This window comes from Odocoileus virginianus, chromosome 22 (assembly GCF_023699985.2).
Source record: "Odocoileus virginianus isolate 20LAN1187 ecotype Illinois chromosome 22, Ovbor_1.2, whole genome shotgun sequence".
NCBI lineage: Eukaryota > Metazoa > Chordata > Mammalia > Artiodactyla > Cervidae > Odocoileus > Odocoileus virginianus.
In genome coordinates, this window is record NC_069695.1 from 39,239,059 (window position 1) to 39,248,856 (window position 9,798).

Consider the following 9,798-nt stretch of genomic DNA (forward strand, 5'->3'; position numbering starts at 1 on the left):
TTTAGTCCACATTATTTGCGAGGCAATCATTTCAACTTATAATTATATTCTGCTAAAAGGTAAGATTGAAACTATGTGTATTATTTCAGCTCTCACATAAAATGAGCTTGGAAGTATCCCTTACCACACACAAAGAGACACACCAAAAGAAAAACAGCCAAATTAACACAAAACCAGTGACACTTCTTGGATCCACGAGAGAATTGAGGTTACAAGGCCAATTGCCACAGCAAAACTTGAAAAGACAGGTGAATAAAGACAGATAGTTGAAATCAACTTACCTACATGCAGAAACCACTGGAGACACAAACTGGTAGAAATGCCTAGAAAGGAATTTTGAGGAATTATTGACGGCTCAGTGCATATAAGCTTAAGAGTGAACTCTTGGTGACTGCAGATACAGAGGGCTTCCAGGTAGCACTAGTGGTAAAGAACCTGCCTCCAATGCAGGAGACATAAGAGACATGGGTTCGATCTCTGGATGGGGAGGATCTACTGGTATAGGAATTGGCAACCTATTTCAGTGTTCTTGCCTGGAGAATCCCTTGGACTGAAGAACTGGTGGACTGTAGGGTTTCAAAGAGTTAGACATGACTGAGGGACTTAGCACACACAGACATAGAAAGTTTCCACACTTTTGTAGATTTTACTCCCACGTATCTCACAAGGCTATCATGGTGAAGAGTCAAGGAAAAATCATGTATTTATTTGGTGGGGAGCCTCAGGGAAAGAGGAAAAGTAATCATTTTAAAATACACCAGATATATTCTTCATAATAAAAGCATACTTTCTAGTGAGAAACACTTTACCAGGGACTTATCTAAAATAGATGGGAAGTCCAAGTACCTAACTACAGTCCACATAACCTTTCTGTCTTACCTAAGGACGGTAGAAAGAAACTTTTGTGAAAATCCAAGCAATACAGGTTCACAGGTTCACTAAAGATTAATCATAAGATTATAGAATGCCCCCCTCCACCATTTCTTATTACAATATTAAGATGACTTCAGTAAGAGTGAATTACAACTAATTTGGCCGTAAGGCTCAGACTCAAAGAAGATGATATCCTTATGAATATATAAAGACAAAAGCTAGAACACTAAGTGTATTTAAGATCCCTGACACTTACAACTATAGTTAACATTAAACACAGCTCAATTTCCAGCCAGATTAACATAAAATTCCACACTAAAGGCCTGTTTAACTTCAATCAGTTCAGTTCAACGCAATCGTGTTCAGCTCTTTGCGACCCGATGGACAGGAGCATGACAGGCTTTCCTATCCATCACAAACTCCCATTGCTTACTCAAACTCATGTCCATCGAGTCGCTGATGCCATCAAACCATCTCATTCTCTGTCATTCCCTTCTCCTCATACCTTCAATTTTCCCCAGCATTAGGGTCTTTTCTGATGAGTTGGCTATTTGCATCAGGTAGCCAAAGTATTAGAGTTTCAGCTTCAGCATCAGTCCTCCCAATGAATACTCAGGACTGATTTCCTTTAGACTGACTGATTTGATCTCCTTGTAATCTAAGGGACTCTCAGAGTCTTCTCCAACATCCCAGTTCAAAACCATGAATTCGATTCGGAGAGCGTCCTGGACGCGGCGGGCGATTTCCGCCGCCTCTGGCAGCAGCTCCGCTACCTGAAAGACTCCCGCGGCCGCTGTCGACGCCGCCGCCGCCCCTTCCTCTTCCGTCCCCCCCGCCGCCGCCGCTTTCACCTTTTCGGGCCCCTCCGCCACCTCTCCACGACCTAGGCCCTCTGTTCCTGAGAGGAAGCCTTACTCGGGCCCCTTCGCGGGCCCGGCGCGCAGCCATGGCTGACGGCGGGGTCGGCGGGGGCACCGGCGCGGTGGGTGGTGGCGGCTCCGGACCGGTCTCGGCGGGGGCGGAGGCTGGCGCCGGCGGGGGCGGCGGCCCCATCAACCAGGCCTCACTGCCCCCCGGCGACCCGCAGCTCAAGAGCCGGGGTCTCTTTGACAGCTTCCGCCGGGACTGCCTGGCCGACGTGGACACCAAGGTTTGGTGGAGAGTGTTTGTGAGCCATGGCCTTTGGGAAGAGCCCACTCACAGAACTGAGGCCTCTTGATTCCTTTGTCAGTGTCACCTACCTGACTGTTAACAGACTTTTGCCAGAATAACACTACATAATAAACCAAATCTCAGTGGCTTACAATAAGCATTTGTTTGCATGCTGATGGGACTGCAAGTCAGCTAAAGTTCAGCTGATCTAGATAGACTTGGTGGCTCAGCTATAGGCAACCTGGGCTTAGGTCCAAGCTGTGGTTGGGGGAGGATCTCTGCATGTGTGCTTTTCCTACATCCCAGGCCCGAGGGACAGAGGTTGCAAAGAATACACCCTCATAGAAGGTCACCAGAGTACCAGAGCCATGCCAGATGGCGCAGCCACATTTAGGACTTCTTGTCAGCGACACAGTATTATCAAAGTGAAAGTCACTCAGTCGTGCCCAACTCTGCGACCCCCATGGACTATACACTCCATGGGGTTCTCCAGGCCAGAATACTGGAGTGGGTAGCCTTTCCGTTCTCCAGGGGATCTTTCCAACCCAGGGCTCGAACTCAGGTGTCCCACACTGCAGGCAGATTTTTCACCAGCTGAGCCACCAGGCACTTCATTGGCCAAAGAAGATCACACTGCTAAATGCAGCATCAGTGGGGTAGGGAAGTGGTCCCTGGCCACAGTGGGAGGAGAGAGGAGTGAAGTGTGAAACAGCAATGCACACTGTTACACCAGGTTTGGACAACAGCAGCTGATGGTGCCAGAAGATCTTGGAGGCTCAGAATGCACATTCCTTTTGTTCACATGCATTCCCTTGTTCATCAAGCTCCTTTCTGGTTTTGTTGTCCTCATACTAGTTGGATTTAGAGAGCAGTAGTGCCAGTCAAGGAGAGCTTACTCCTTGGAAGGCAAGTTATGACCAACCTAGATAGCATATTAAAAAGCAGAGACATTACTTTGCCAATGAAGGTCCGTCTAGTCAAGGCTATGGTTTTTCCAGTGGTCATATATGGATGTGAGAGTTGGACTGTGAAGAAAGCTGAGTGCCAAAAAATTGATGCTTTTGAACTGTGGTGTTGGAGAAGACTCTTGAGAGTCCCTTGGACTGCACGGAGATCCAACCAGTCCATCCTGAAGGAGATACGTCCTGGGTGTTCATTGGAAGGACTGATGCTGAAGCTGAAACTCCAGTACTTTGGCCACCTCATGCGAAGAGTTGACTCATCGGAAAAGACCCTGATGCTGGGAGGGATTGGGGGCAGGAGGAGAAGGGGATGTCAGAAGATGAGATGGCTAGATGGTATCACCGACTCGATGGGCATGGGTTTGAATAAACTCCGGGAGTTGGTGATGGACAGGGAGGCCTGGTGTGCTGCGCTTCATGGGGTCGCAAAGAGTCAGACATGACTGAACTGAGCTGAACTGAGTGCCAGTCAGACTCCTTTGGGGACTTAGGTTTTGCTTCCTGTCAGCCTCTCCCAGTGTTCCATAGACTTTGCCTTCAGCCTGTGTTTGTGAGGGCTGGGTGGCTTCATTTTGTGCAGAGGGCTTTCGTGGGCCCTTGCTTGTTGCTGAGAACACCCTATGAGCCAGCTTACCAAAACCTGAGGCAAAAAGTGGATAATTTTGTGTCAACACATCTGGACAAGCAGGAATGGAATCCCATGATGAACAAAAACCAATTGCGAAATGGTCTGAGGCAGAGTGTGGTTCAGTCAGGGATTTTGGAAGCTGAAGTGGACAGAATTATTTCCCAGGTGGTGGATCCCAAAATGAACCACATCTTCAGACCACAGATAGAACAAGCAATTCATGAGTTCATGGCAGCCCAGAAAAAAGAAGCCGTGCCAGAACCACCTCCAGAGCCTGAAAGCCAGGACCCTGCTGCTCCATCCCAGGACGCTTCCTAAAAATATGCCTGACATGTTTTAGAAGCTCCATTGAATTAACGGTGAAGACCTGGATTCAGTTACATAAGAGCACAACTTCAGAATGAAGACAGGCCAAAGTCCTCACTGACTTCAGAATTCAATGCTGACTGTGGGGCGGTGTCCAGAGGGAATAGGGAGCAAGTGGGGCTATAGAAAAGTTGACCATGTGGGCCCCCACATTGTGCTGCCATCCAGCTAGCCTGTGCAAGAGGGTGACACCCCAGACACTACAGACATGCTAAGAAACACTACATCACTTTGGGGTTTGCCCTGAAGTGAACCTTTGTACTTGAACTTAGAGACTGTGTATGGATTTTAGGGTTTGTGCTTGAGGATAATCAGAAGCTACAGTGAAGGAACATAACCAGTCCTAAAGATGCAGTTTCAAAGAATTGACAGTAAAAGTTAGCCAGGGGTGGTAGGGTTTTAACAATGCTTATTTGATACTATCAGTTTCTGAGAGTTGCAAATCAGAGTTTACAGGCCAGTAGCATCAAACAGCTGTAAGATCACTGTGACCCCCTTGTAGGTGACTCTTTTTTAGCTACCACTTCCTTTCCCCTGCAAGAGGTGTCAAGAGCAGGACCCTGGAATGCCTGAGGAGATGCAGACTTAAGTGCAAGGAGAAACATTGGCAGGCTCTCCGTGTATGGCTCCTTCCTGTCCTGCAAGGGCTAGTGAGTTAGGTGTGTTTATTTTATTCTCATGTTTGTGTTTAGAAAGTAAATAAAGGGACTTGAGTTTTGTAATTAAAAAAAAAAACAAACAAACATGAATTCTTGGGCGCTCAGCTTTCTTTATGGTCCAACTCTCACATCCACACATGACTACTGGAAAAACCATAGTTTTGTCTAGATGGACTTTGTGGCTAAGTAATGTCTCTGCTTTTTAATATACTGTCTAGGTTGGTCATAGCTTTTCTTCCAAGGAGCAAGCATCTTTTAATTTCATGGCTGCAGTCACCATCTGCAGTCATTTTGGAGTTCCAAAAAATAATGTCTGTCACTGTTTCCATTGTTTCCCCAACTAAATTGGGAACTGTTTCCATTGTTTCCCCTATTTAAATAGCTAAATAGAAACTATTTAGCCTAGTTCCTATTATTCAATATATCATATCTATCTTTTTTTTTAAGTGTTTTTTTTTTTCATTTATTTTTATCAGTTGGAGGCTAATTACTTTACAACATTGCAGTGGTTTTTGTCATGCATTGAAATGAATTAGCAATGGATTTATATGTATTCCCCATCCCAGTCCCCCCTCCCACCTCCCTCTCCACCCGATCCCTCTGGGTCTTCCCAGTGCACCAGGTCTGAGCACTTGTCTCATGCATCCAACCTAGGCTGGTGATCTGTTTCACCCTAGATAATATACATGTTTCGATGCTGTTCTCTTGAAACATCCCACCCTCGCCTTCTCCCACAAAGTCCACAAGTCTGTTCTATACATCTGAGTCTCTTTTTCTGTTTTGCATATAGGGTTATCGTTACCATCTTTCTAAATTCCCTATATATGTGTTAGTATAGTGTAATGTTCTTTATCTTTCTGGCTTACTTCACTCTGTATAATGGGCTCCAGTTTCATCCATCTCATTAGAACTGATTCAAATGAATTATTTTTAATGGCTGAGTAATATTCCATGGTGTATATGTACCACAGCTTCCTTATCCATTCGTCTGCTGATGGGCATCTAGGTTGCTTCCATGTCCTGGCTATGATAAACAGTGCTGCGATGAACACTGGAGTGCACGTGTCTCTTTCAGATCTGGTTTCCTCGGTGTGTATGCCCAGAAGTGGTATTGCTGGGTCATATGGCAGTTCTATTTCCAGCTTTTTAAGAAATCTCCACACTGTTTTCCATAGTGGCTGTACTAGTTTGCATTCCCACCAACAGTGTAAGAGGGTTCCCTTTTCTCCACACCCTCTCCAGCATTTATTGCTTGTAGACTTTTGGATAGCAGCCATCCTGACTGGAGTGTAATGGTACCTCATTGTGGTTTTGATTTGCATTTCTCTGATAATGAGTGATGTTGAGCATCTTTTCATGTGTTTGTTAGCCATCTGTATGTCTTCCTTGGAGAAATGTCTGTTTAGTTCTTTGGCCCATTTTTTGATTGGGTCATTTATTTTTCTGGAGTTGAGCTGGAGGAGTTGCTTGTATATCTCTGAGATTAATCCTTTTTCTGCTGCTTCATTTGCTATTATTTTCTCCCAATCTGAGGGCTGTCTTTTCACCTTGCTTATAGTTTCCTTCATTTTACAAAAGTTTTAAGTTTCACTAGGTCACATTTGTTTATTTTTGCTTTTGTTTCTAAAATTCTGGGATGTGGGTCATAGAGGATCCTGCTGTGATTTATGTCAGAGAGTGTTTTGCCTATGTTCTCCTCTAGGAGTTTTATAGTTTCTGGCCTTATATTTAGATCTTTAATCCATTTTGAGTTTATTTTTGTGTATGGTGTTAGAAAGTGTTCTAGTTTCATTCTTTTACAAGTGGTTGACCAGTTTTCCCAGCACCACTTGTTAAAGAGGTTGTCTTTTTTCCATTGTATATTCTTGCCTCCTTTCTCGAAGATAAGATGACCATAGGCTTGTGGATTTATCTCTGGGCTTTCTATTTTGTTCCATTGATCTATATTTCTGTCTTTGTGCCAGTACCATACTGTCTTGATGACTGTGGCTTTGTAGTATAGTCTGAAGTCAGGCAGGTTGATTCCTCCAGTTCCATTCTTCTTTCTCAAGACTACTTTGGTTATTTGAGGTTTTTTGTATTTCCATACAAATTGTGAAATTATTTGTTCTAGTTCTGTGAAGAATACCATTGGTAGCTTGATAGGGATTTCATTGAATCTATAGATTGCTTTGGGTAGTTTAGCCATTTTGACAATATTGATTGTTCCAATCCATGAACACGGTATATTTCTCCATCTGTTTGTGTCCTCTTTGATTTCTTTCATCAGTGTTTTATAGTTTTCTATATAGGTCTTTTGTTTCTTTAGGTAGATGTACTCCTAAGTATTTTATTCTTTTTGTTGCAATGGTGAATAGTATTATTTCCTTAATTTCTCTTTCTGTTTTCTCATTGTTAGTGTATAGGAATGCAAGAGATTTCTGTGTGTTAATTTTATATCCTGCAACTTTACTATATTCATTGATTAGCTCTAGTAATTTTCTGGTAGAGTCTTTAGGGTTTTCTATGTAGAGGATCATGTCATCTGCAAACAGAGAGAGTTTCACTTCTTCTTTTCCTATCTGGATTCCTTTTACTTCTTTTTCTGCCCTGATTGCTGTGACCAAAACTTCCAAAACTATGTTGAATAGTAGTGGTGAGAGTGGGCACCCTTGTCTTGTTCCTGATTTCAGGGAAAATGCTTTCAATTTTTCACCATTGAGGGTGATGCTTGCTGTGGGTTTGTCATATATAGCTTTTATTATGTTGCGGTATGTTCCTTGTATTCCTGCTTTCTGGAGAGTTTTAATCATAAATGGATGTTGAATTTTGTCAAAGGCTTTTTCTGCATCTATTGAGATAATCATATGGTTTTTATCTTTCAATTTGTTAATGTGGTGTATTACATTGATTGATTTGCGGATATTAAAGAATCCTTGCATTCCTGGGATAAAGCACACTTGGTCATGGTGTATGATTTTTTTAATATGTTGTTGGATTCTGTTTGCTAGAATTTTGTTAAGGATTTTTGCATCTATGTTCATCAGTGATATTGGCCTGTAGTTTTCTTTTTTTGTGGCATCTTTTTCTGGTTTTGGAATTAGGATGATGCTGGCCTCATAGAATGAGTTTGGAAGTTTACCTTCTTCTGCAATTTTCTGGAAGAGTTTGAGTAAGATAGGTGTTAGCTCTTCTCTAAATTTTTGGTAGAATTCAGCTGTGAAGCCATCTGGTCCTGGGCTTTTGTTTGCTGGAAGATTTCTGATTACAGTTTCGATTTCCTTGCTTGTGATGGGTTTGTTAAGATCTTCTATTTCCTCCTGGTTCAGTTTTGGAAAGCTATACTTCTCTAAGAACTTGTCCATTTCTTCCAGGTTGTCCATTTTATTGGCATAGAGCTGCTGCTAGTAGTCTCTTATGATCCTTTGTATTTCAGTGTTGTCTGTTGTGATCTCTCCAGTTTCATTTCTAATTTTGTTAATTTGGTTCTTCTCCCTTTGTTTCTTAATGAGTCTTGCTAATGGTTTGTCAATTTTGTTTATTTTTTCAAAAAACCAGATTTTAGCTTTGTTGATTTTTGCTATGGTCTCTTTAGTTTCTTTTGCATTTATTTCTGCCCTAATTTTTAAGATTTCTTTCCTTCTACTAACCCTGGGGTTCTTCGTTTCTTCCTTCTCTAGTTGCTTTAGGTGTAGAGTTAGGTTATTTATTTGACTTTTTTCTTGTTTCTTGAGGTAGGCCTGTAATGCTATGAATCTTCCCCTTTGCACTGCTTTTACAGTGTCCCATAGGTTTTGGGTTGTTGTGTTTTCATTTTCATTCATTTCTATGCATATTTTGATTTCTTTTTTGATTTCTTCTATGATTTGTTGGTTATTCAGAAGCATGTTGTTTAGCCTCTATATGTTTGAATTTTTAATAATTTTTTTCCTGTAATTGAGATCTAATCTTACTGCACTGTGGTCAGAAAAGAAGACTGGAATGATTTCAATTTTTTTGAATTTACCAAGACTAGACTTATGGCCCAGGATGTGATCTATTCTGGAGAAAGTTCTGTGTGCACTTGAGAAAAAGGTGAAGTTGATTGTTTTTGGGTAAAACGTCCTACAGATGTCAATTAGGTCTAGCTGGTCCATTGTGTCCTTTAATTCTGTGTTTCCTTGTTCATTTTCTGTTTAGTTGATCTATCCATAGTTGTGAGTGGGGTATTAAAGTCTCCTACTATTATTGTGTTACTATAAATTTCCTCTTTCATACTCATTAGTGTTTGCCTTACATATTGCGGTGCTCCTATGTTGGGTGCATATATATTTATAATTGTTATATCTTCTTCTTGGGTTGATCCTTTGATCATATGTAGTGTCCTTCTTTGTCTCTTTTCACAGCCTTTATTTGAAAGTCTATTTTATCTGATATGAGTATTGCGACTCCTGCTTTCTTTTGGTCTCCATTTGCATGAAATATTTTTTTCCAGCCCTTCACTTTTAGTCTGTATGTGTCCCTTGTTTTGAGGTGGGTCTCTTGCAGACAGCATATATAGGGGTCTTGCTTTTGTATCCATTCAGCCAGTCTTTGTCTTTTGGTTGGGGCATTCAACCCATTTACATTTAAGGTAATTATTGATAGGTATGGTCCCATTGCCATTTACTTTGTTGTTTGGGGTTCACGTCTATACCACCTTTCTGTGTTTCCTGTCTAGAGAAGATCCTTTAGCATTTGTTGAAGAGCTGGTTTGGTGGTGCTGAATTCTCTCAGGTTTTGCTTGTCTGTAAAGCTTTTGAATTCTCCTTCATATCTGAATGAGATCCTTGCTGGGTACAGTGGTCTGGGTTATAGGTTATTCTCTTTCATTACTTTAAGTATGTCCTGCCATTCCCTTCTGGCCTGAAGGGTTTCTATTGATAGATCAGCTGTTATCCTTATGGGAATCCCTTTGTGTGTTATTTGTTGTTTCTCCCTTGCTGCTTTTAATATTTGTTCTTTGTGTTTGATCTTTGTTAATTTGATTAATATGTGTCTTGGGGTGTTTCGCCTTGGGTTTATCCTGTTTCGGACTCTCTGGGTTTCTTGGACTTGGGTGGCTATTTCCTTCCCCATTTTAGGGAAGTTTTCAGCTATTATCTTCTCGAGTAACTTCTTATGGCCTTTCTTTTTGTCTTCTTCTTCTGGGACTCCTATG

The 9,798-nt window shown here is 41.9% G+C and overlaps 1 protein-coding gene across 1 annotated transcript; it reads left to right on the plus strand.

The window, feature by feature from the left end:
- The first annotated feature begins 1,593 nt into the window (after positions 1 to 1,593).
- LOC110138391 (biorientation of chromosomes in cell division protein 1) lies at positions 1,594 to 4,170 on the plus strand. The gene is made up of 2 exons (XM_020895408.2): positions 1,594 to 2,023; positions 3,613 to 4,170. The coding sequence occupies exons 1-2, from the start codon at positions 1,820 to 1,822 to the stop codon at positions 3,931 to 3,933; spliced, it is 525 nt and encodes a 174-aa protein (XP_020751067.2). The 5' UTR covers positions 1,594 to 1,819; the 3' UTR covers positions 3,934 to 4,170.
- Positions 4,171 to 9,798: the final 5,628 nt, after the last annotated feature.